The sequence below is a fragment of the Vombatus ursinus genome, unplaced genomic scaffold (assembly GCF_900497805.2).
Source record: "Vombatus ursinus unplaced genomic scaffold, bare-nosed wombat genome assembly UNPS02014926.1, whole genome shotgun sequence".
Classification (NCBI taxonomy): domain Eukaryota; kingdom Metazoa; phylum Chordata; class Mammalia; order Diprotodontia; family Vombatidae; genus Vombatus; species Vombatus ursinus.
Window position 1 is genome coordinate 1,964,043 of NW_020954704.1, and position 26,332 is coordinate 1,990,374.

General features: G+C 39.5%; 1 protein-coding gene across 3 annotated transcripts; it reads left to right on the forward strand.

Moving 5' to 3' along the window:
- Positions 1-4,269: 4,269 nt before the first annotated feature.
- LOC114029352 (retinol dehydrogenase 11-like) lies at positions 4,270-25,382 on the forward strand. 3 transcript variants are annotated; one of them, XR_003567475.1, is made up of 8 exons: positions 4,270-4,417; positions 7,849-7,967; positions 8,802-8,957; positions 9,517-9,621; positions 10,394-10,603; positions 11,093-11,282; positions 15,219-15,378; positions 24,583-25,382. XR_003567475.1 is itself a non-coding variant. In XM_027843746.1 (7 exons), the coding sequence occupies exons 1-7, from the start codon at positions 4,350-4,352 to the stop codon at positions 15,319-15,321; spliced, it is 951 nt and encodes a 316-aa protein (XP_027699547.1). In that variant the 5' UTR covers positions 4,270-4,349; the 3' UTR covers positions 15,322-15,933. The 3 variants fall into 3 exon arrangements, 1 of the variants encoding a protein (XP_027699547.1); XR_003567474.1 differs by lacking the exon at positions 24,583-25,382 and adding an exon at positions 15,594-15,933; XM_027843746.1 differs by lacking the exon at positions 24,583-25,382 and having other exon boundaries at positions 15,219-15,933.
- The last annotated feature ends 950 nt before the right edge of the window (positions 25,383-26,332 follow it).

Below are 26,332 nucleotides of genomic sequence, written 5' to 3' on the forward strand. Positions count from 1 at the left end.
CACTACTTGGCAGGACCCCAGGACTGTTGCTCTAGCCACCCAATGTTTAACACTTTGTAAGGATTTTGGTGTGTGCTCCCTTGGATTTTTGGCACCCCCGTGACCATTTTACACCTAGTCCCTCCATTCTAAACAAGAGTGAAACGTGGATTCTGGGGCAATGTTCTCTGGCACCTTAAAAAGGGAACAGAGTATCTCATGCCTTGGTGTGGACATTTACAACATGAGGTCATTCTTTCAAACCTAACAGAAACCATCCACCAATTGGCAAATGACACAGCTTATAGTCTCTGGGACATTCAGCATCCTCTGGATTCCCTGGCAAATGTGGTCCTGGATAATCAAATAGCTTTGGATTATCTGCTTGCTTAGTGGAGGTGTCTGTGCCCTGGCCAACACCTCCTGCTGTATGTATATTAACAACTCTCAATAAATGGAGCTCAATAGGACTAGAGAAAGTCACCTGGATGTGAAGCATCCATAAAAACCTTAGTACACCAGGGTCATCCTCTTCTTGGGGATCCTGGCTTCCTTCTATGTTAACTCCTATTCTTGTCCCACTCCTCATTATATTCCTTTTACTTCTTTTGGGACCTTCCTTGTCTGCTTAATCTCCTTGCCAGATTCGTCTCCTCTAGGCTCAGTGCCCTCCAATTCCAGATGACAGCTCAAGCTGTGTACCAGCCTCTGTCTGGGACCACAGCCCATCACCCCCTGGACCTGGCATCGGCCAAGTTCCAGACACTAGCTAAAATACCAACCCCTTGAATGGAGGGACCCGGCAAGGCCAGGACAGCTCTATACCCAATCCCAGCAGGAAGCAGTTTCAGAAGCTGAGACCTTCGTCCCTCACCCCAAAAGATTTTGGGTCCATCTGTTTAAGGGGGGAATGATGGGGTGTTTGGGTGTTTGTGTTTGAGTGCTTGTGCTTGTACTTGGACCCCAATTTCTCCCTAGTCTCAGAAACACTGTCTCTGACAACCACTCCCCAGCCCAAGGACACTGTGCCTTGCAGTTATTCATGCGTGGGCCCCAGCAAGATCCTTATCTCCCTTCCTGTCTGGTATACTCCCTGTACTTTCCCATCCATGGTTCCCAAAGACACCTGGAACTTTAGATTACCTCATCAGTGTCCCTGGCATTCCTTTCCCATGCCCTCCAACTCATCTCATCATCACTACACAGGTCGAAAAGATTTGTTGGGTCCCTCATTACTGGATTGATTTTCGTTGCTTCCTTAATCATTACATCCACCCTGTCCTCTATTGCATTGCAGTTAGAGATACAAGATGCATGATTTGTAAATGAGCTTGCAAAAAATATTAGCTTAGCCTTGCAAACTCAAGAAGTTATTGATAGGGATTTATCATATAAAGTTAATCTGTTGGAGCAGTCTGTACTATATTTAGGGGAGGAACTTGAAACGATAAAAACACGCCTTTCGCTACGTTGTGATTGTCGATATACCTATATTTGTGTCACCCCTTTACCTTACAATAATTCCAATCCTGATATGACTTGGGACAAAGTGAGAGCAAGGCTGCAGGGGGCATGGCATAGTTCTAACATTACTCTTAATATTGATACTCTTCATGGTCTTACCCTCACCACAGAAAATAGTCCCTGACCAGGAATTGATCCTAATAAAGTTGCTGAAAACATTCTATCTACTCTGCAAGGATTGTCCCCTTTCCAAGGTATATCTTTGCTTCTACATGTTTTGCCATATGTTGTAGTTCTTTTATGCTTGTGTCTATGCTGTCCTTTTATATTCAAAATGTTTTCCTTTATGATGAAATCCATAATGAATCAGTTAATGGAACTCGTTAGCAAACAAAAAAGGGGGAGATGTTGGGGACAGGATCTACCTGGAAAATCTCTAAACCATTAGGGGTCAGTACAGGTAAAGGCAATGGCCTTCACTGGATCATCTGTCCCTGACCTTACCCTGGACTTGCTTTGCTGTTGAGTAAACATCTACTGAGTCCCGTGGGAAAGCACATAGTCACAAGGAAACAAAGAAGTCTTAGAATAGACAATGAACCTTCACCCTAAGGCAATGCCCCTCAGGTGTACTGTTTACTTAAGAACTTTGTATCTTTAGCTCTCTGCTCTCCAGATATTGTAAATCATCATTTACTTTTGTGTATAAAAGTTCAAGCCTTACTAGAAATAAACAGTCCTGTGGCTGATCACCCTTGACTGCCTAGCTGGGCTTTCTCCTCTTTATTTTTCCATAACCGCGTTGTCCTAAGCCAGCTGCTGGCAACTGTGAATGCTAATTATTATTATTAGTTCCTTAATTAGATGTGACCAGTATACAATGCCAATGGTGAAGAGATGCCCGATTTTCTATGTAAGGAAATTTGGAAAAGCATTCAACAGAATTGGAGTTACCTGATTGGCAATGTGTGTGTTTGAAGTTTTAAACACCTAGTATTGTTTCAAATTGGTAAACGTTTGTATTGTTATGTCAATCAGCTTTTAACAATTTGGATGGTATTAAAGTGTGAACTGAAAAAAACTAAAGGATGGTGGAAAAATTGTGTAAAACCAGTTATATTACTTTATCAGACCTGCTAACCTCACTTCCAGATGACTGCTCAGGCTGCATGCCAACCTCTTGTCTTATAATGCTTTATAATTGCCATTTGGAAAATCAGGTATTTCCACCTTTACCTATAATTAATGAAGGGGTTATAGCTAAAACAATTTGTCTTATCGCTTATGAAAAGTTATAAGATTGTTAACTAAGTTATTTGAAGTTACTGTTTTAATGTTAAAACCTAGAATTGTTAATTGATTACTGTGTGTGAAAAGCAGGGGATTGGGTGGGCTATTGTGCTAGGATCTATACAAATCTTTTTGAACAAAGCACTCTTGCACTCTCTGGCTGACACCATTTTGGGCGACACGGGGGTGTCCTTTCTTGAGAAAGCCAGTAAAGCAGCTTTCCTTTTTGCAAATTCTTGTCAAGACTCTGATTCAAATTTGGGTAGGTGGTCTCTGTCCCATACAATGAAGATAATTTTTTTTGGATTGATTAGTTGTGTCTGACTCTTTGTGACCCCATTTGGGGTTTTCTTTGGGGCAAAGATACTAGAGTGGTTTGACATTTCCTTCTCTGCCTCATTTTACAGATGAGGACACTGAGGCAAACAGGGTGAAGGTGATGGGGTGCTCAGGCCCCAGTCCTAAGATTATGTTTCTGGAAGCCTCCTAATTTCTCAGTAGGCCCCCGTCCTATGAGAAAATTTTCTCTTGTTGCAGAACGCCTTCTCTTATCAGGACAGACAGAGGGGTGTCTGGCCCAAAGATTTTTGTCCTTAGCTGGCCCAAGGACTCTCCCTTCTACCAGATCTCCAAGGTCCTTGCCTCTGACAACTCCCGAAATGTCAAGTATACCACCTACACTTTCCCATCCATAACTCCCAAAGACACCTGGGCCCCTTGCATTACCTAATTAGTATCCCTGGCATTCCTTTCTCATGTCCCTTTACTATATAAACTCTAGATTCACCCCCATTAAGTAGCATGTTCCCCTAAAGGAACTTCGCCCGCTACTATTGGCTAAACTGCCTCTTGTCTGAAAGACGGTTTGAGTGTGTGAATTTGATTAGGCGACTCTAACCTGGCATTCTCAGGGTCCCAGCACCCCAAACCTCTACCCAATACCTCTTCAGAGGGACTGACACAGCTAGTAAAAGGTTACATTTGATCTCAGTTCCTCCTGACTCCAAGTGGGGCACTTTATCCACTGTACAACCTAGCTGGATCAAAGATAATAATAGCTAAATATAGTGCTTACTATGTGCCACGCTCTGTACTAAGCGATTTACAATTATTATTTCATTTGATTCTCACAATAACTCTGGGGTGGGGGGCAGGGTAGGTGTTATTATACCCATTTTACAGATGAGGAAACTCAGGCTCATGGAGGTTAAGTGATTAAGTTATATGTGATTAAAGCACAGACAAATGAAACTGATAAAACTTTTTTTTCCCCTATAAGAAACCAGGTTGGACAATTATACCCTAGTATGCTCAAAGAGCCAATTTATCCCTAGCTTGCCCCTCCTTCTCCTCCCCAGGTAAGTAGGTGAAGACTTCTGGGATGGGATTTACTGGAAATCCTGTAGCAGTAATCTCATTCCAGGGTTCCGCGGCTTCCAGGAAGTCTACGTTGGACTACATTGCCCATAAACCTTTGCTTTCTTTCCCAGTTGAACCTATTGCAATTTAAATAGGGTGTGCCCAGAGAGAGTCAGCCATAGTATTTGGAGCCAGCTACGGCTAAGGCTTCAGCAGCCTCCCTGATCAGGGCTCAGCCACTGCAAATTTAGGGAAAGATGTTGGGGGTCCTGGCCTTGTTGGCTTCGCTTGTCTTTCTCCTGATCTTGGCAGCACCCTATATCAGGTGAGTGACAGTGGTTCTGCTGCAATCTCTCCCTCAGCCCACCTTCTTAAGAAGTGAGGAGCCTCTCCCTGCAGAGGAAGGATGAAACTTGTAACTGGAGACCCCGAAGAGGGAGCCTGATTGGTGTTTCCTTGTAAAGGGTGATCCTAGTCAAAGGCAAAGGAAGGCTGTGCTCGGAGGGGAGCCGTATACAGTAGAGTGGCCTCAGGAAATCTCAGACCCACGGAAAGTAGCCAGAGTTCCAGGAGGTCAGGGCATCCGCTTCAGCAAGGAGGTTCCATTTACCATTGGTGTGGAGTCAGCGGAGCCCTGCAAAGAGGTGCTTGGCTCGACCTGAGCAGTTGTGGTTTGGAAAGTCCTCATGGGGAGAAGATACAATGCAAATAATAGCTCATGTTCCCCTTAGGCCTAATGTAACATCTACCAAATTGTTTTCTTTAGTAGGAGTAGTTTGATGAAATCACAGATCAAGATCTTCTCCCCACCCCCCCAAAAAAAGAGACTGAGAAATAAACATTCTAACCAAGGGCTTCAGGTAGAGAGAGCACATTTTTCTCCCAGACCTTAGACCCCTCTAGCTCCGATAAATTGCAAAATCACTTCGTTCTCTGTTCTTGTTATGTTTCACTTGTTCTGTCTTTTGACCTCTGGTATGCTTACAGTCCCGCAGAGAGAGCCCTAGGCCCCACACAGAGAGACCTAGGCCTCAAAAGAGTTGTAAAACATTCCATTATTCACTGGGAGTTTGAGCTAGAAAAAAAAATACTCAGTTGCTCTCTTTGCCCTAGAGTTAAATAAAAAAGTTCATGGAAAATGTTGTATTAAGACTAAGAGGGATACGTGTTACTTCCAGCATTGCATCTCCTCCCATAGGGACCCAGAAACATAAATGCTTGCTTTTTTGAGGGCCTCCTTTTACTCTAAACCAAGGGCAAATTAAATCTTCCAGAAGGAGTTTATTGGAGAGGAGGACACAGACTTCCTTTAAACAAAGAGGGTTAGCTGTGTGTCCAGGGCTTGACTGGTTCAGTCTGAATGATTAATGAAGAATAATTATGGAGCATCAAAAGATGGTGGGCAACTAATGGCATTAAATAGCACTTGAGGACATATTTGGTGATGCACAACAATTTCTTATCATATTCTCCTCCCCTTCTTCTTCTACCTTCTCTCTCTCTCTTTTTCTCTTTCTCTCTTCCTCTGTCTCTGTCTGTCTCTCTCCTTGGATTCAAGAAACTTGGGTTCAGGTATGGCCTCTGGCACACATTTTGTGACAATGGGAAAATTCTTTAAATTCAGTGTCATGAGCAAATCTCTTGTATTTCAAATTGCAGACAAGTTACTGATTAGCATGGTAGAGGTACTTTGATGAAACTGATGAAATGACAAATCTAGACCAAAAACAGGTAGATAAACACTCTTAACTTTAGGGCCTGAAACACCAAAGTGCAATGAGACACCTGGAATTGAAAACTGGTACTGACTTTAGCTGTGTGATCCTGGGTAAGGCAGCTAAACTCTCTGAGCCAGAGTTTCCATAACTGCAAAATGGGGGGTAATACTTATATTACCTCCTTCAAGGGTTGGGAAGTACTTTATAAAGCTTAAAACACAATATAAACATAACATACACACTCTCTCCTAGACACTGTTTATGGTTATAACAAATGCCTTGAGCTATTTAAAGAGCTGATTAAAAAAAAAGCCACCTAACTTTGCACATTTCTCTTAAGCATACCCAGGATGGAACAAACAAATGTCATCTTTCTACAGAACAAGGCTTGTGATCTCCTACTATGTGCCAAGCACTGTGTTAGGCATACAAAGACAGAATGTAGTTGTTGAAACTGAAGCCTAGTGCCCTGTTGACTGAGGTTCTAACCCTAATCCTTTTTTTTTTATTGCAATTTTAAAATTAAAAAAAATTTTAATTTCATTTTTGCATCATGATTATTTCCCAGTATGCCTCCATAACGAATCCTCACTTATAACAGAGAAAAAGTTAAACAACTTACAAGACAACTTTCTGACACTCTATACCCAGGGTACTTCAAACTCTCCACTTAAGTGTAGACTGTCCTTCAGTGTGTTTTCTCTAGGACCAAGATTGGTCTTTCCAATGAACCCAAGTTTGGCTATCTTTGTTTACATTATAGTAAACCTAGATTGTGTTTTACTTTCTTTACTCTGTATCAGTTCATATACTTCTTTCCATGTTTTTTTAATTCATGTTTGTTACTTCTTTTTAAAAAATATATTTTATTTATTTCAGTAAATATTTCCAAATTACAATTTAAAAATTTTTAACATTAATTTTTTTAAGTTTTGGGTTCCAAAATCTCTCCCTCCTTCCCAACCCTCCCCCACCCTTTGAGAAGGCAAGCAATATATTGATTATACATGTGAAGTCATGCAAAACATATTTCCATATTCGCCATGTTGCAAAAGAAAACATACCAAAAAAACCCAGGAAAAAAAGTGAAAAAAGTATGCTTCAATCTGTATTAAGTGTTCATCATTCTGTCTCTGGAGGTCAATATCATCTTTCATCATGGATTCTTTGGAATTGTCTTGGGTCATTGTCTTGATCAGAGTAGCTAAGTCTTTCACAGTTGATTATTATGACAAGATTGCTGTGTTTATTACAATGTGCTGTGATTATTATTACACTATTGTACAGTGTTCTCCTGGTTGCTCACTTCACTTTGTATCAGTTCATATAAGACTTCCCAGGTTTTTCTGAAAGCATCTTGCTCATTTCTTATAGCACAATAACATTCCATCACAATCATATACCACAATTCCCCAATTGATGGGTACCCACTTTGTTTCCATTTTTTTCTAGCCTTAGTTCTTAAGCTATAGAAGAGTTAAAGGAGTTCCCTGCCCATCCCCACAGCATTGCTACTACCATCATGCTTTGTTGTTTAGTTGGTCTGACTCTTTCTGACCCCATGGGTCATAGTGTGCTAATACCGTCCATGGGGTTTTGTTGGCAAAGGTACTGGTGAGGTTTGCCATTTCCTTCTTTAATGAGTTAAGGTAAACAGAGGTTAAGTGACTTGCACAGGGTCACATAGCTGGTAAGTAAGTGTCTAAGACTGGATTTGAACTCAAGTCTTCCTGAATCCAGGCCCAGGGCTTTATCCACTGAGTCACGTAGCTGCCTCTACTACCAACATGATATAGATGCAATTCATTTAACTGAGAGCACTAAGACCGCTTGCCTCTGCATCATCCTCTTGTCTTCCCCTGCATAAAAACAGGATGACAAAGGATGTTTATTGTCCGAGAGCCACTGCGATGGAAAAAAAAATCAAAGCAAATTCTAGTCTTGAGCTGCAGAGACTTGAGGCACAAGAAACCTAGGATGAGATGGGAATCTCACTGGGGAAAAAAAATGGATGAATTTTTTTCTTCTCCCTCTGTAGGAAAGCGGTTTCCAAAGGAATATGTACATCAACTGTGCAGCTTCCTGGAAAGGTAGCAATAGTCACTGGAGCCAACACGGGCATTGGGAAGGAGACAGCCAAAGACCTTGCTCAGAGAGGCAAGTTTATGTTCCTCCAGTCCCCTCCAGATTCTACCATTTCCTTTCTCATGTTATTTGTTGTGTTCCATCTTTCCCTCTTAGTTGTAGGTATCTATGGCTCAGAATTTAAGAGTATCCTTGGAACCTGTGTTTCAGTAGTCCCATTGAGTTCTGACCCTATGCCTACTACCAAGCTTTACCCACCATGGGTGTGCTATGAATGTTAGTCATTTACTGAGTGAAGTTCTGATACTCTGTGCCCCAGCTACCTTCTCAGTAAAATAGAGCTAATGATTCCTCCTTGAAACATTAAAGACCAGTATTAAACATTACTCAGTTCATCCTGATCAGTCAGATTGGTCTGAGCTAACTGTCCTTTTAAGAACATCTGTTGTCATACCCACTCATACTACCCCCACTTATGCCCATTCTGGACTCGGGGCATCTCCTCCCTTTTCCTATCTCCATTGCTTACCTTAGATTTATTCAGTTACTATTTTGTCTTCCTCTGTTGCCCCTAGTCCCAATGCAGTGGGGCTCCCATACCTGGTGGGGATTGAACTGAGTGGGACATCTCCCTTTCCCCCAGAGAGGATGACTTAACTTTTCCCCTCTTGGCTTACCCCATATTCTTGACTTCAGCCTACAATTCCCTTCTCCCCATGATGAAGGATTAGGGATAGGGGGTGTGTATATAGTATATAGGGCTTATGAGATGATGCCACTTCCAACTATGTAAGAACCTCCTCTATGCCCATCATAGGCATCATCACCAGATTTGTTTTCAGAATCAAATTAAAATTGTATTGTACTGTACACAAAAATTCAACTTGTTTATATTTTTACTCTTAGGAGCTCGAGTTTATATTGCTTGTAGGGATTTGCAAAAGGGGGAGTTGGCCGCCAGTGAAATCCGGGCTAAGACAGGGAACCAGCAGGTGTTGGTGCGGAAGCTGGACCTGGCTGACACCAAATCAATCCGAGCCTTTGCTGAAGCCTTCCTGGCAGGTGAGAGTCAAACTGGGCAATTAGGAGGTAAAGGCCAAAGAGGGGGCAAGAATCAAGGATAGGAATAGCACACTTGCTATGTGGCTCATATCAGCTCTACCCTTGGTTGTCCTAAAAAGAGTATGCATTTAAGAAACAGCTGGAGGAATAACTCAAATTGGGCTGTAATCTTGAATCACCAGTAGGAATTCAAGTCTTTCCTCTCCCCTGGAAGCCATTCTCACTGGGATGACTTCTGATTCTTCTCTTAAGGGTCTGAAGGTCACCTGCATCTGTCAATTTCATGCCTGCTTCATGCAACTCCTTTGTAGTACTCCTTTGTAGTATATGGAATTAACATAAAGTCTGACATCCATTAGGATACAGGATGGGTTGTTGATTGATTAATTGAATGTGACCTATGCAAGTGAAAGAAAAATAAAGATTTGATTCTTGAGTCTCTTTTTTTCCATGCCTAATTATATTCAGGTAGGCTGGGCAGGTATCTAGGCCACGGGTAGCCTTGGCCAGCTGCTGCTAAACTCCTCAAAATCCTCATCTCCTTCCCTATGCTTTGCAGAGGAAAAACAGCTTCACATCTTGATCAACAATGCAGGAGTGATGATGTGCCCCTACTCCAAAACAGCTGATGGATTTGAGATGCACATGGGAGTCAATCACTTAGGTAAGAAACCCGATATAACAGAAAGCAGAAGATCTTATTAAGTCCCTCGTTCTTAAGTTTTCTGATTTAGGTTCAGTTTTTCTTAGGATCTTCACAATTGCCACATTGCTTTGACACCTAGTGTTGCTTCAGCCATAATCCCTATCACCAAGGTCCATGTCAGAAAACCCATATTTTAAACTTATTATAGAAGAAATCCCTTGTCTCAGGCTGTTTCTGTTGAACTGAACCTGCTCTCTGGCATCTGATTTCTGAGGCCACCTTATCCAAGCCATACACACAAAAAGATTTGATCCCGTTTGTTCAAAGGACTCGAGTCTGGTACTCCACTTGTATTTGTTCCCTCTCCTTAAGCCCAGCAACTTCTATAGTCATGTCAGCTATTCCACATCTGTCTTTGGGGATAGTCCTAATTTTTCTTTAAAAAGACAGCATGGCACAATGGAAACCATGTTAAACTTGCATTTAGAAGACTTAGGTTAAAATTTCATTTCTGACCCACCTTACTAATTGGGGAACATCAGGCAAGACAGAAACTTAGTTCCCTTATCTGTAATGAGAATAATACCTTTAAATACCAGTCTTCCAGAGTTCTTGGTGAGGATCAGATGAGACAATGTATGTAAAGCACTTTGTGAACCTTAGAATGCTATGTAAATAAATGCTAGTGATAAGATAAAATTAAGAACTTGGCCTGAGCTTCCCATTTTCTATAATTGGCCCCCTGCTATTATTGCCTCTGAATTTTCTCCTTTTCTGCTTCCCTTCCCAGGTCATTTTCTTCTGACCCACCTGTTGCTAGAGAGGCTGAAGGAATCAGCCCCATCAAGGGTGGTGAATGTGTCTTCCTTGGCATTCCACTTGGGCAGGATCCATTTTTATAACCTACATGGTGAGAAGTACTATAACCCAGGCCTTGCCTACTGCCACAGCAAGCTGGCCAACGTGCTTTTTACCCAGGAGTTAGCTCGGAGACTAAAAGGTAGGCCTGCAGAAGAACGGGCGGGGGGGGGGAAGGGGGCCGCAGGGCGGGGAGAGTGGAACAGAAGGTAGAGAACAGCAGTAGGGAAGGTTGTCTTTCCTACTGTAGAATCTCTCTTTCAAAAATGTACAGGATAAAGAATACTACAATTTGAGTCTGGCCTACTGCTTCCTCAAGCATCTTTTGTTCAGGGGCCAGTTGGAAAATAGATAGGGAGCCACAACCTGAGATAGTTGGGGATTTGATCTTCATTTACCAAGCGTGAAATCTCTAAGTAAAGTAAAGTAGCTGGTTTCCAGGTTTGTTCTGTGTAAAGAGGAGTCCCATTGCTGGCTCTCAAGACTTATACTCTAGACTTCTGAGATGGTGCTGGTAATAATCCAACAATGGGGAGCCTTCATGCTGAGAGTTCTTCTGCTTTCTCTGCCCTCATCAAGATTTTGAGTTCTCGTATATAGCTTCCCATAACTCCTGTCCTTCTAATTCTAGGTACTGGGGTTACTACGTATTCTGTACACCCAGGAACTGTCAACTCTGAATTGTGTCGGCATTCAACTTTCATGAAACTGATGTGGAAACTCTTTGCTGTCTTCATTAAGACACCGCAGGAGGGAGCTCAGACCAGCCTGTACTGTGCCTTGACGGAGGGCCTTGAGCCTCTGAGTGGGAAACATTTCAGGTATAATTCTGTTTATAGAATTTTTTCCCCCAAAGGATGTCAGTTGTATGACAACACATCCAGAGTTTTAATATGTTGATGGAAATATAAATTATTGAATGTTTCATGTTATTTATAAATATTATTGATAATTTGTTTGCATATTGATAGAACTGGGCAGTCCCTGAATGGTTTGTCCATCATACTTCTTCTGCCAAGTCATATTTGAACTGTTAGTGGCTTGGATCTTCTGCATCTTAATTGTGATGCAGAAGAAAGCGCACTGGACTAAAGAGACCTGGATTCTAGCCCCTGCTAAGGTACTGCCTTGTTGACATCATCACCCTTGTTGTTCAGTCATTCAGTGGTGTCCTACTCCTTTGTGACCCATGGACCATAGCACACCAATACGGTCCATGAGGTGTTTGTGGCAAAGATTGGAATGGTTACCATTTCCTTCTCCGGTGGATCTAGCGGATCCTTTTGTCATGCAATCAGAGGTTAAGTGACTTGCCCAGGGTCACACAACTAGGAAGTGTCTGTGGCTGGATTTGAAACTCAGGTCTTCCTGACTCCAGGCCCAGAGCTCTATCCATTGAGCTATAGCTGGCTCTATCATCACTCTTGTACCATAGTTCATTTTATGGAGCTGTTTTTCCACTGCAAATCACACTGGAGATGTAGACTTGAACAAGGACTTTATCAGCAGCTAGCTGCCACCTTAGCTATCCCTGCCCAAAGTACTTTGCATCTTGGGCAAATCACTTGACTTCTGTAGACCTCATTAATTTCTTCTTCTCTGAGGGCACTGGACTAATTCGGCAGTTCTCAAACTTTTTGGTCCTAGGACCCCTTTGTACTCTTAAAAATTACTGAGGACCTCAAACAGATTTTGATTGTGTGGATTATAGCTGTTGATGTTTTTGTTGTTGTTGAGTCGTTTCAGTTGTATCTAACTCTTTGTGACCCCATTTGGGGTTGTCTTGGCAAAGATACTGGAGTGGTTTACTATTTCCTTCTCCAGCTCATTTTATAGATGAGAAACTGAGGCAAACAGGGTTAAGTAACTTGCCCAGGGTCACACAGCTAGTAAGTATCTGAGGCCAGATTTGAACTCAGGAAGATGAGTCTTCCTGACTCCAGGCCCAGCACACTATCCACTGTACCACCTACCTGCCCAATACTGAAATTAAATTAAAATGAAACCATATTTGAAATTAAAATGGATACATTTTAAAAATATTTATTCATTCTTTTAAAATAATAATAAATACATTACACATAAATAGAATTTTTATGAAAAATATTTTCTAAAACAAAAAAGCGAGAATGACATGGTTTTACATATATACGTATATGTGTGTGTGTATGTGTGTATAGTAGTTGTTGTTGCAAATCTTTAATGTCTGGCTTATTAGAAGTCAGCTGGATTCTCATATCTGCTTCTGCATTCAATCTGTTGTTTTGGTTGAAGAAAATTCAGCCTCATACAGATAGGGAGCTGGAAAAGGGAGGAATATTTTAATAGCCAAAAAACATACTAGTATTGGAAAAAAAAGAAACTGGCAAGCCTTTCTGGATAAAGAAACCAACCTTTATTAAGGGAAACAAAGGTGGTGGTCTACAGTCCGTCCAGTATGATCTGAGACCACGAGTTACAAAATTCACAGTTATTTATAGTTCTTTTGATCCATATATGGATCAATCTTGTCCTGTACAACTGTCCTTTACAAGATTGCAGGGCTTTAGGATGTAAGGTTTTCCAGTAAGCCCTGATAAGCCAGAGGGCTTTGTTATTTTAATATAAAGATTTTTATAATGATTATATTATTATTATTACATTTTATAATGATTATAGTTATACTCCTGGAGATAACTAACATAGGCACTCACACTCCTAAGGTCAACCAACCCAGGCACGCCTGCATTCATATAAAACAGGAATATCTGAGTTAGTTAACCCTAGGAATGTACTGAAGTTTTCACCCGGAACTCTACTCTTACTATAAATCACACAGTTACTTCTTACCCTAAAATGATTGTAGCTGATGGATGATTAGCAAAGCAAAGCACTCAAGTCATTGATTATTGATTTTTCCTGTTACAGTATTATTATGAAAATGGTTGTGATGTTGCAGATTCCCTGAAAGGTCTTTGGGACCCCAAGGGGTCCTCCAACAACACTTTGGGAATCACTGGACTGTGTAATTTCTAAGGTCCCTTTCAGCTCTAATGTCCTGTGAATCTTACTGCCACCTTAGATATCCCTGCCGTATTCCAATACCTACCCCTAGAGCCTCCCCATACATCTATGATGGGGGGGGGGAACACATTGGCTGGTACCCACTGTTTGCTACCAACTTTAGGTGAATGACCAGTAGCCTAGAAGACACAAATTTGACAGAAAAGACTGCAGGGCCCAAATATAAAGCAGGGACTAGATTTAGCCTTTGAGAGGATAAAACATCCTTAGCTCTGTTTGGACTCAGATAATTCAATTTTCCAACCATTCAGTATCAAATCCACCTCATAGCCAGACTCAGGAATAGCCAGGTGGGTAACATTCCCTTTCAAAGTAACATAATGGGGAAACTGAGCCAGGAGGATCCTATCTTAGACTGAGGCTAAAATTGTCCTCTTAGCTTTTCCTAATGCTGACTTCCCACCCGTATCACATTTTCTGAGAAGCTTGTGGCATTTCTCTCAGATGGTGGATTATTGATTATTGATGGATTATGACCCATCAGACACTCAAAATAAAATCCTAAGAGCTTTTACCTCAAACAGCAAGTTTCACTAATCACAGCTTAAGAAAAACTTTGCCAGGATTTACATCTCGAACTTAAATTTGTCCTGGTGTAAAAAGCCAACTGTTAGAGATTATTCCTATATAACTGTAAATTCTTAGCAAGACAAAACTCAAACAAGCTTTTGGGCAAGTTTGCACATCAAAATAACCAACAATAGCCAAATTATTCTAGTGGTAACCAAATTATGAAAAGTTGCTTGACATAACTGAGAGAAAAAGTTCACCAATCAGGTGACTTCAATTTTGTTAAATGCATTTCCAGATTACTTTACACAGAGAATCAACATCTCATTAACAGTTAAAACTACAATTTTAAAGGAGTGTGCTTACCCAAGTTAGGAGGCTAGCTTCTTTACCGTGAGCAGAATGTATCAGTCTACCTTTTCAACTACCATCCACCAATCAAGAAATGTTAGATCTGGAAAGGACCTTAAGTCATCTTGTCCAGTCCCCTAATTTTACAGATGAGAAAACTGAGGGCTAGAGAGGTGATATGACATATGTAAAAGAAACAAGATTTTTTATTATCTCTCCCTCCCATTCTTCCCTTCCCCACCCCATTGGGACAATTTTTCTGGAAAAAAAAATTCCTCATAATGAATATAAATAGTCTAGCAAAACAAATTCACACATTGGCCATGTCCAAAAATTTATGTCTCATCCTGTATTTTAAGCTTATCACTTCTCTGGAAGGAGATGGGTGGTGTTTCATCTTCAATCTTCCAAACTTGTTTCAGGACTCAAATTAGGATTTGAACTCAAGTCCTCTGAAACCCAGTGCAGTGCTCTTTCTACTGTATTAGGTAGCTAGGTGGTGCAGTGGATAGATCACTGGGCATGGAGTCAGGAAGACCTGAGTTCAAATCTGGCCTCAGACACTTATTAGCTATACTACCCTGGTCAAGTCACTTAATCTGTTTGCCTCAGTTTCCTCATCTGTAAAGTGAGGGGGATAATAATAGCACCTACCTACTTCCCAGGGTTGTTGTAAGGATTAAATGAAATAATAATTATAAAGCACCTGACACATAGTAAGTGCTATATAAATGTTAGTTATTTATTATTACTATGCCTTGTCCAGAGTATGAACCAAACAACTCTGCTTCACGTGCACTGTCAGTGACATTAACCTCTCTTTTCTCCTCTAGTGAATGCAGTCCTGCATGGATTTCCTCCAGGGGACACAACATGACAACAGCAAGGCGGTTATGGGATGTCAGCTGTGATCTGCTGGGAATCCAGCAGGACTGATAGATGGGAGTAGCCTATCACTACTCAGTTTTAATGTGCCAAAAGGATTTCTACAAGGTTGGTTGAAAGGGAGCACAATTCTTCCACTGATGATACATTTGTCTACCTGACTTCAGGGTGATAACCCAATGCACTGCCAGATGTTTCTAAGTATCTTTTACTTGTAGTCTTTGCCTTGTCTCTGTCACTTCCAGGACCATTAGTAATATTACTGGACAGTAAGACCCCAGTATTACATGTGCTGATGATTCTTTCCTTCTGTTCACCTCTAGGTGAATGGGACCAAACCATGGAGAGGGAAGGATTATATTGAAAGTTAGCCCTCTCTGACCTTTATTGGACAGTATCTAGTTGCTACTGAGCTGGTCTTCTTCAAGAAAATAGCTCTGTAAACTCAGTCTGGAGATCCTTCATCAAGACCATAACCAGATTCCCCCGTAGGTAAAACCAATCTGAGACCGATGTCTAGACTCATTTAGGAAGATCTTTATTAAATCTAGAATTCACTTGGGCTCTTTCCTTTGAGCAGCCTGGAGCCATTTTTTTTAATTTAATTTTTTTTTCTGGAACCATTGTTACACAATAAATAATATGAGTGAGAGAAGGAACAAATGTCATTTGGTCTTTTTTTTTTTTTTTTTGGTGAGGCAATTGGGGTTAAGTGACTTGCCCAGAATCACACAGCTAGGAAATATTATGTGTCTGAGGCCGAATTTGAACTCAGGTCCTCCTGACTTCAGGGCTGGTGCTCTACCCACTGTGCCACCTAGCTGCCCCTGTCATTTGGTCTTCATACATACAACGGAATCTATTTTTCTTTGCAGTTTGGCCCTTCTGTGTCGCTTATGATTACAAACCAGTTAAATGACTGGGCCTTCTTTCAGCTGTATCTTTGTGCAGATGGTAGGGAAGTGGAGAAGCTGGGCAGACTAGAAAAGGATGGGGAGGGGAATTATTGGAAATTTAATGGATGGTAGGAGATGGAGCAGAATGTGAGGTCAAAGTGAAGAGCTATAAGGAATAGAAGAGGCCTGTCCGTAAGATTGTGGATAAACTGAAATGGCAGTCCCAACCAGCACTAATATAGCTGGGGAAAGCACCTTCGTACTGCAAGAAGTCATTTCCTATAACCCATATTAAATTATATTGAGATTATGCATAATTTTATTCAATTTCCAGGCAGCTAGGTGTCGGGTCTGGAGTCAGGAAGATGAGTTCAAATCCAGCCTCAGACACCTATTAGCTGTGTGACCATGGGCAAGTCATTTAACTTTAGTTTCTTCATCTGTGAATAATAATAGCACCTACCTCCTAGGGTGTTAAAGATCAAATGAAATAATCATTGGAAGGTGCTTAGCATAGTGCTGTTTGGCATAGAGTGAGCACTATGTAAACATTAGGTATTATAATAATTATTATGATTTCAAAGCATTTGTTTACCATTGGAATTATGTAGATGTTGGTAGAACTACTACTTAGGAATTTAACTTTTTATAACATTAATGCTTGCAAAATAAAACACAGGCATTAGAAAATGTTTGCCTCAACTGTTCAGAGTACTATGCCTAGCTGGAATTTGGATGTTATTTTTCCTGTACTGATACCTCAGATGTTTAATTTTGAAGAGGAACAATTATGGGACTAGTCATGATTCTTCATATTTAAACATTTCTCATCTCTCTTCCTTACTGTCATCATTATGGCCTAGAAAATGGATCTGTTGCTGCTGCATAGGGAATTTTTTGTTTTATAAGACATTATGGTACAACAACTGAATTAACACTGGTTTTTAACTTACATGGATTGCCCCATGACAAATAAAAATAAATGCTATTTATTCCGTATTATTATTGTTTTTTGACTGGACTTGTGCTTTGATTGATGTAGGAAGTCCTGGTGAGGAAACTCCCTCCACTGATGCAGTTCAGTAACTGTTGTGCTAGGTATAGTCCTTGCTTTTGGGGATTTGTGTGATTTTTCTCATAGTTACAAATGCAGAGAGTCTCTAGGCAGCCTGCCTGATTTTGAGGGCACTATATCAGCAGTTCTCCAAGTTTTTGGTCTCATGACCCCTCTATATTCTTAAAAATTATTGAGGACCCTCTATACCCTTAAAAATTATGGAAGAACTCAAAGAGCTTTTGTTTATGTGGGTTATATCTATCAGTATTTAATGTATTAGAAATTAAGACAGATAAATTTTAAAATATTTATTTTAAATTAGTGATAATAAATCCATTATATGTTAAAATAAATAACATTTTTAATGAAAAATAACTACATTTTCCAAAATGAAACAAAAAAAAATAAAATTGTGGTTTTGTTTTACATCTTTTTTTTGCAAATCTCAATGTCTGGCTTAATAGAAGACAGCTGTATTCTTTTATCTGCTTTTACACTCAGTCTGTTGTGATGTTGTTTTGGTTGAAATACCTGAAGAAAATCTGGCCTCACATAGATAGATAGGTGGAAAAGGGAGTTTTTAAGTATGCAAATAACATCTTAGTATTATTATGAAAATAGTTTTGACCTTCAGTACCCCCAGAAAGGATCTTGGAGACTTCCAGGGGTCTGTACTAAACCATGCTTTCTGTTTCCAAAGATTATTATCTATCCAATGAGAAAGGCAGGGTAAGACTTCTGTTCAAGGAAAGGCCTTAGTTTACCATGTATTTGAACAATATAAATTTAGGTCTATAGATAATGGTGATTACGTTGAAGGCTGAGCACTATCATTATGCTAAATTTTCTCACCCCAGTGACAAAGTTCTCTTCTTTCCTTGTTTTCTAATTTCTCCCTTGATCCATATATTGCAGAGATCCATACATCGCACCTTCCTTCTGAAAAAAGATTCTAACAGGCATAGAAGCAGTTCTTTAGTAAGAAGGATATAATTTCCTGTATAGAGAAATTTATAAAGAAAAAAAAGGGAGGAAAAACTTGCTGGTACCTGTGTCCAAAGAGGAGGATGCAGTCAGTTCCCTGAAAGATGTACATGTATTACTGTGCTTCTCAATCAAGTAATCAATCAACATTTATTAAGGGCCCGACACTGTGTTAAGTGTTGAGGAAAACAAAAAAAAAAAGGGCAAAAGACAGTCCCTGCCTTCAAGGGGCCAGTCAGGGTACCAGCCTAAACTTAGCCCCATTATCTTGGCCACTAATAAGGTCACTCCTCTACTGAGAATTAATGGAAGCTATATCACTTTCTACTCTCTCCCATCCTATCCCAGCTTCTATAGGAAGAGATGAGGGAAAGGGAAAAAGCATTTATTAATCACCTACTATGTGCCAGAAATTGTTTTCAGTGGTTTACAAAATATTATCTCATTTGACAATCCGTCACCCCCACTCCACAGCAGGGGATGTGGTTGTGGTGAGGAGTGGTTCAGTGGCTTTTTTCCCAGAGAAAGTAGATAACCTCATTCCATGTCCTTCCTTCTCACTCTTTTCCCCCATGGCTTTTATAGTAAGCTAGAATAAAGACTATTGGGAGCTGCAGCACCAGATAAGCCCTGATTTGACTATAATATTCTGAAGTGTGGTTTACTAGTAAAAATATGGGCTATGTGTATGTACCCTACCACAAAATCCTATTATGCCTCATCACAGCATGGAGGGGACCTTGGATTCTTGAAGGCTTTGCCATTGGAGTATAAGCTCAGGTAGCTCCTACCAAATTGGAAAGATTTTAAGGATGTGCCTGATGATGAATAGTCTGTGGCTTAATAAACAGCCCAGCTAAGTTCGTAGAGGTTCATCACCAGAGTGTGATGAACAGGTCATTCCAATTTATTATTTTTTTTAACAAAACGTGTTTTTGGACATAGTCATTATGTGACTTTGTTTTGCTTCCCTATGCTTGTTAGTTATGAGGGTTTGATTTTTCTTTTCATTTCCAATGAGCTAGGGGAAGTAAGAGAAAAAAATACATGCTCAATAGTTGCAAAAAAATTAATTTAAAAAAGTCACATAAGAGTAACTTTTTTTCAAGGTTGCTAAACTAGCTATAAATAAGTTTAGCAAAGCATCTGACAAAATTTCTCATGCTATTCCTATGGAAAAAAATGGAGAGATGTGGACTAGATTTGGTAGATTTAAAAACAGTTGAATGGTCAGTCCTTAAGAATAGTTGTAAATTTTAGATGTCATTGTGGAAGGAATCATCCAGTGCCTGAATGGCTCAGGAATCTGTGCTTGGTCTCATGTTGTTTAACTTGGATAAAGGCAAAGATAGTATACCTTATCTGATTTACAGATGACAAAAATCTTAGACAAATAGTGAACACCACTGGGTAAAGGACAGGATTCAGAAAAATCTTGTTAGGCTAGAATGTTGGATCAAAGTTAAGAAGATGAGATTTAACATTAATGGAGAGATGTATAACTAGGAAACGTAGTGGAATAGTCAGGTAGTGAGAATGAAGATTCACCAGTGGATCAACATTATGTTCTACTAGTATGGATCCATGCAATGTCAAGAGATCTAAAGGCACACCCACCCCCCCACCCAGCATGCCAGATGACATGCAGGATTTATGGGAACACATGGACAAGAGATGCATAAAATGAAAAGCCATGGATGACATGATCTGTACTGGTATCCAAGAAAAAATATTACTAATATCAATAAAAAAATCTAAAATTTTTTAATGAAAAATTGAAAAAAATCCCAAATCTGCATTTTTAGGCTTGTCTTTTCCAAACAATTTTATTTATCATTTATCTATATCCAAGCCATCTCTAGCTTGAAGAGAGATGTTCAGACTGGCATTGTCCCCATGTCCTCCAGCAAGACTCTGCCCCAAAATTTCAATTAACATTTAAAGATAGGAATCTTGAATTAAAGACCTGGTTCTGTCTGGGTCAACATTCCTATAGTGAATAATCTAGTCGCTATCTCATTCCTTTTTGGACCACACCCCTTTCTTCACCCTTTTGTTCTGACTTTCCAAGTCAATCCTTTGTTCATTCTTTTCCAAGGATTTTAGAGAAGGTTTTAGAGGAAAAAATTATTTCTTAATATTTCTAGAGAAACTAAAAAGGAGGTTTTTAATTTGCTTCCAGTTCAAGGGCACTTCCCTTATTTTAGAAAATGACCTAGAATAGAGATGCCGAGCATTAGGACCAGGCTGAAACAACCCTGACTGTGGACCAGAACCAGATTAAAAAGTAATTGGGAAATATTTAACAAAATAAAAATACAATAGAACATAGATAATGTTATTATGTGTTTTTTAAGGACAATATATGGCCCACAAGGATCCTTACATAAGGTTTAGTGGTTGTGGCCTCTTTTCTCTTTCAATCTGACACCATTAACCTAGAACACTGAGAGGATTTGTGCAGTATGATCCCAGGCAGGACTTAAATCCAGGACCTTCTGGCTTAGAGGCTGGCTCTCTATCCACCATGCCACACTGTCTTTCTAGACGTACGTCAGGTAAAATTTCATAATGATCAAAGCACGCTAAAGTGGAATGTGATGTCTCAGAAGGGCTGGAGGTCTTTAAGACTGGATGACCACTGATTCTTGGTTGACTATACATAGGTTAGACTTTGACTTTCCTTCCAACTCTCAAGTTCTATGATTCTCATGTTCCCCTATGATGAACTGATCCAAGTCAACAAACATTTAGGAAGTACCTAGTTCTGCCTGTGTTAAGCAGTGGGGAATACAGAGAACAACAAAACACAATCCCGGCTCTCAAAGAGTTCACAGTCTAATGGGGGACACAACAGGAAACAACTATGTACAAACAAGATTTTTAGGTATGTGTACATGTATGTGTGTATGTATGTATGTATATACATACACACATATCTTTTCTTTGTATCACCAGTGCTTAATTGGGCCTATTAAAAAAACACACAAACACACAAACACACATGAACATATGCTGCTTAACATATATATGATAAATACAAGATAATCAGGATAAATAAATATATACATATGAATGCATATTTGATAAATCTCAGAGGAAAAGCATTAAGATTAAGAAGGACCAAGAAATGCTTCTTGTAGAATGTGGGACTTTAGCTGGCACTTGAGAAGCCAAGAGGCAGAGATAAGAGAAAATTCCAATTATGAGGAACAGTTAGGGAAAAATGCCCGGAGTTGGGAGATGAAGTATCTTGTGCAAAAAAACTGTAAGGAGGCCAGTGTCACTGGACTACAGAGTACACGGAGGGGAGAGTAAGGTGTAAGAAGACTAGAAGGGCAGGAAGAAGCCAGATTATAAGGGGCTTCAAAAGCTTGGGCCTAGGAGGATGGTGGTGCCCTTGACAGTAGAAAGGAAGGTAGAAAGAGGGGAGGTTTTAGAGGAAAAGATAAATTCAGTTTTGGACATGTTGAGTTTGAAATGTCTATGAGACATCTAGTTGGAGATTCTAATAGGCAGTTGGAAATGCATGATTGGAGATCAGGAGAGAGATTAAGGTTGCACAAATACTTATTAGAATCAATTGCATAAGATGATAATTGAATCCATGAGAGCTGATGAGACATAATGAAATACTTTTTTTTAAACTTTAAAAAATTTTTTAAGCTTAAAAAAAAATTTAAACCTTTAGCATTTTATTTTTCCCTAGTTACATGTAAAAACAATTTTAAACATTTTTTTAAAATCCTGAGTTCCAAATTCTCTCCTTCCCTCTCTCCTCATTGAGAAGGCAAGCAATTTGATATAGCAGTTTGATGTTATGCAAAACATATTTTCATATCAGTCATGTAAAAGAAAACACAGGACACCACCCCCCCCCAAAAAAACAAGAAGAGAAACAAAAAAAGAATGCTTCAATCTGTATTCAGATTCCATCAGTCCTTTCTCTGAAGAGGGATAACATTTTTCATCATAAGTCTTCAGAATTGTCTTGGATCATTATATTAGTGAGACTAGCCAAGTCCTTCATAGTTGATCATCATACAATATTGCTATTATTGTGTACAATGTTCTCCTGGTTCTGCTCATTTCACTTTGCATCAGTTCACATAAGTCTCTCCAAGTTTTTCTGAGAGCATCCGGCTCATTCTTATAGCACAATAGTATTCCACCACAATCATATACCACAACTTGGTCAGCTATTCTCTAATTGATGGGTATCACCTCAATTTCTAATTCTTTGCCACCAGGAAAAAGAGCTGCTATAAATATTTTTGTACATATACTTTTTCTTTTTGTTTTTTATCTCTTTGGAATACACCCAGAGGTGGCATTGCTGGGTTAAAAGGTATGCATGGTTTTATAGCCCTTTGGGCATAGTTCCAAATTCCTCCCTAGAATGGCTGAGTCAGTCCACAACTCCACCAACAGTGTATTAGTGTCTCAATTTTCCCACATCCCCTCCAACATTTGTTATTTTCCTTTTCTGTCATATTGGTTAATCTGATAGGCGTGGGGTGGTACCTCAGAGTTATTCTAATTTGCAGTCCTCTAATCAATAGTGATTTAGAGCACTTTTTCATCTCACTATACATAGCTTTGATTACTTTATCTGAAAACTGCCTGTTCATAGTCTTTAACAATTTTATCAGCTAGGGAACAGCTCTTATTTTTATAAATTGGAGAAAGGAGGCCTTTATCAGAGAAACTTGCTGTGAAAATTTTTTCACAATTACGATTAATAACTATATTTCCCTCCATCCTATTTCCCCCTGTTTATCCTACTCTCTCTCTCCTTTCACCCTGTCCATCTTCAAAAGTGTTTTGCTCTTGAGTACCGCCTCCTCCAATCTACTCTCCCTTCTATCAGCACCCCTCCACTTTTCTCTCATCCTCTTCCTCTCCTACTTTCCTATAGGATAAGATAGATTTCTATATCCAAGTAAGTGTGTATGTTATCAAGTGAAACCGCATAGAAGAGAAGAGAGCCCAGGATAGAGCCTTGGAGAATGTCCCATCCAAGATTAGTAGGCAAACCTGTATGAATATAGCTATTCCAATGAAATAAGTAGCAGTGACATAAACAAAAATTTCAAGTCTCTCTGCAAAGCTTTTAAAAATCATCCTCTTTTTTTTCCTTTTGTCAAATTGCAATATAAATATTTTCAATAAAAAATTATTTCCTAATAGTTCTGAGATTGGCTTAAAAGGTCTCTTGGAGACTTTTAAATACAGTATACGACTAAAAGATTGGCTAACTGGGTTGACAACCCAAAGCAAATTACGACTGACCATATGAAACCTGTCAATCCTGACGGCTAAAATACCAATGTGAATTTAGAGGAATGACAACTTTATCATACAAATCAGTTGAAAATTAAGCTTAATTTATTATATGCCAAGTCTGATGATGGAGTTCTACTCGCTAAAGAAAGATTTTCTGAGGGTTTTTAAGCCTGCAATGAAGTTTTTTTGTCAACCAGATTTCAGTTAACTCAAGACCGGCTAGTTCAACTAAGCAAACGCTCACAGTAATGCAAATTATTATTTTTTTTGTATATCTGAAACATTAAATTCACTTTTTCCCTAAGTCATATGTGGGAAACGGCCTGCTTTTAAAAAATATATATATGGGCTTATCTGCAATGATGTCAGAATTTAAAGGAAAACAAATCTTTTTAACATATATTTTTTTCATTGAATAAAAAGATGAAAAATATGTATTGTCCAGATTATAATAGGCAGTTGGATGGCCAGTTCATGGAGTTAATATAGCAATACATATGTTTGGGAAAGGTACTGTAGCTGGACCATGAGTTGGGATGAGATCCGAGCAGGAGAAAAGATGATTGGATTCCATTCAGGAAATTGCAGTGCTTTTAATGATCCTAAATTGCTTCCTGGCACAAGACCTACCTTTTATTTTCTTTTTCAGGTATGGAATAGGTAGTTTTATTCTCAGGCAGGAAGGCAACTTTAAAGTCACTAAGTAGGCTTTGGCCCATTTTCTTAGGGTCAGGTCTGCTGCACTGCTTCTCAGGGTTCTAGGGTACTCTGAGGGGTTGGAAAGAGTCTCTTCTATTGCCATGGTTAAAAACCCCTACTGGCTACATCTCTGCATTGTTAGGGGCCAGTGCACTAGCATCTCAGTTCTATTTAGTCACTTAACATAAATTAGTTTTTACAAAATCACAGTTATTTTAAAGACATAGCAAGGACAAATGTACAAATATTTTCCCCAATGCCTCTAAAGCATACTCTCCTTTATACTGCCTTGGTCTCTATGGAAGTAGTTGCAAAACTTAATTCAAATTGCTGTATCTTTCTATTGGACTGGAGTCCCAAATCCTGAACCATCACCTCTTTGTCCCTTAGGGCATTATCCTGAACTACCTGTAAAAATTGGCCAGGATTCTGACTACTGGATCGCTGTGGCCTGTTCTCCAGACCTTTGAAACTCCTAAAGTGGAGAATGCCACTCTCTTCACTTAAAAATGGAAAGAATAAGTGAAAAAGCCAAGCATGAAGCTCCATTTTTCATGGCCACATGAAGGAAACCTTAGAGGTCCTAAGGCTTCTCTCCTTATGGAATAGTCTCTCACCGTGAGTGGAGGAGTCAACAAATGAAGCCAAATGAGAGAACGAAGCAAAAGAGCACAAGACTCATCTTTTCAGCACATGTTCTCTCAGCAATGCTCTATGATTGTAAATCTTGGAACACGTAGGAATCAAAGTTGTGGATGACGCAAAGGATTCAAGCAGGCTGTAGTATATTTTCAATGACAGTATATATTCAAGAAGTGATATAAGGGACATAATTGTAAAAAAACAATGTCTGATGGGACAAGGAAATGGGTCGATCCTGTGGGAAGAGTGTGGGATAACAGATAAATAGCCAGAGGGTATTGTGAAAAAGACCTAGAAGAAAACCTCTAGAAAGTTTGTTGGACTTTTTGTGCAAGATCAATTGAAGAATATGGAAAAGAATAACAGAGGATGAAAAGGCATGGAGGGGTTCCATTCTGTATTGGAGAGGGGAGAGTACCTAGCTTGAGTGGTGCATTACAGATCCCTTGAAGTATACATTAAGTATTATCACATGGTTAAGAATTGGAAATCAAAGGGATGCCTATCAATTGGGGAATGGTTAAACAAGCTGTGGTATATGATTGTAATGGAACATTATTGTGCTGTAAGAAATGACAAGCAGATGATTTCAGAAAAACCTGGAAAGACTTATGTGAACTGATGCATAGCGAACTGAACAGAACCAGAATAGTAACAGCAACGTTGTTCAATGAAGAACTGTGAAGGACTTAGCTATTCTCAGTAATACAATGATCCAAGACAATCTCAAAGGACTAATGATGAAGCATACTATCCGCCTTCAGAAAAAGAACTGATATTGAATACATGCTATTTTTCACTTTCTCTCTTTCATTTTTTTCTTTTATTCAAGTCTTCTTGTACAGAATTACTAATGTGGAAACATTTTACTTAATTGTAAACCTATGTATAACCTATATCTGATTGCTTTACCATCTCAAGGAGAAAGGAAGAGAGTGATGGAGGGAGGGATAGAATCTGGAACTCAAAACTTTAAATAAAAATGTTTAAAAAAATAAAAAAAAAAGTATTACCACATATACACAACGAAATAAGCTTAAATGCTAGGCCTCTGAGCTAAGTTTCTAGAAAAGGTCCCTTTAACATATATATATATATTTTTTTTTTTCACTCCTCCTGCCATTGTTCTCCACATGCTTAATTGAAGTGAAATTATCAAATTGTAAAACAGTGCATAAATCTCCTTATGGAAGGAGATTTATTCCAGGATACTTAGATCATAGAAACCGCTTGGCCAATATGCTTGGTCTTTGTGGTAGGTGGTGGGGTTCAATGTACTCTGGTCAATAAAGCTTAGCACTAAGACTTATTGCCTGATGAAAATGATACGATGAGTCAGTTGTATCAGTAGGCAGCTAAATAGAGCTGGACTTGGAGTCGGAAGACCTGAGTCTAAGTCCTGCCTTGACATTTACTAGCTGTGTGACCTGGGTTAAGTCACTTACCCTCTGCCTCAACTTCCTCAACTGTAAAATGGAGATAATAGTAGCAACTAGCA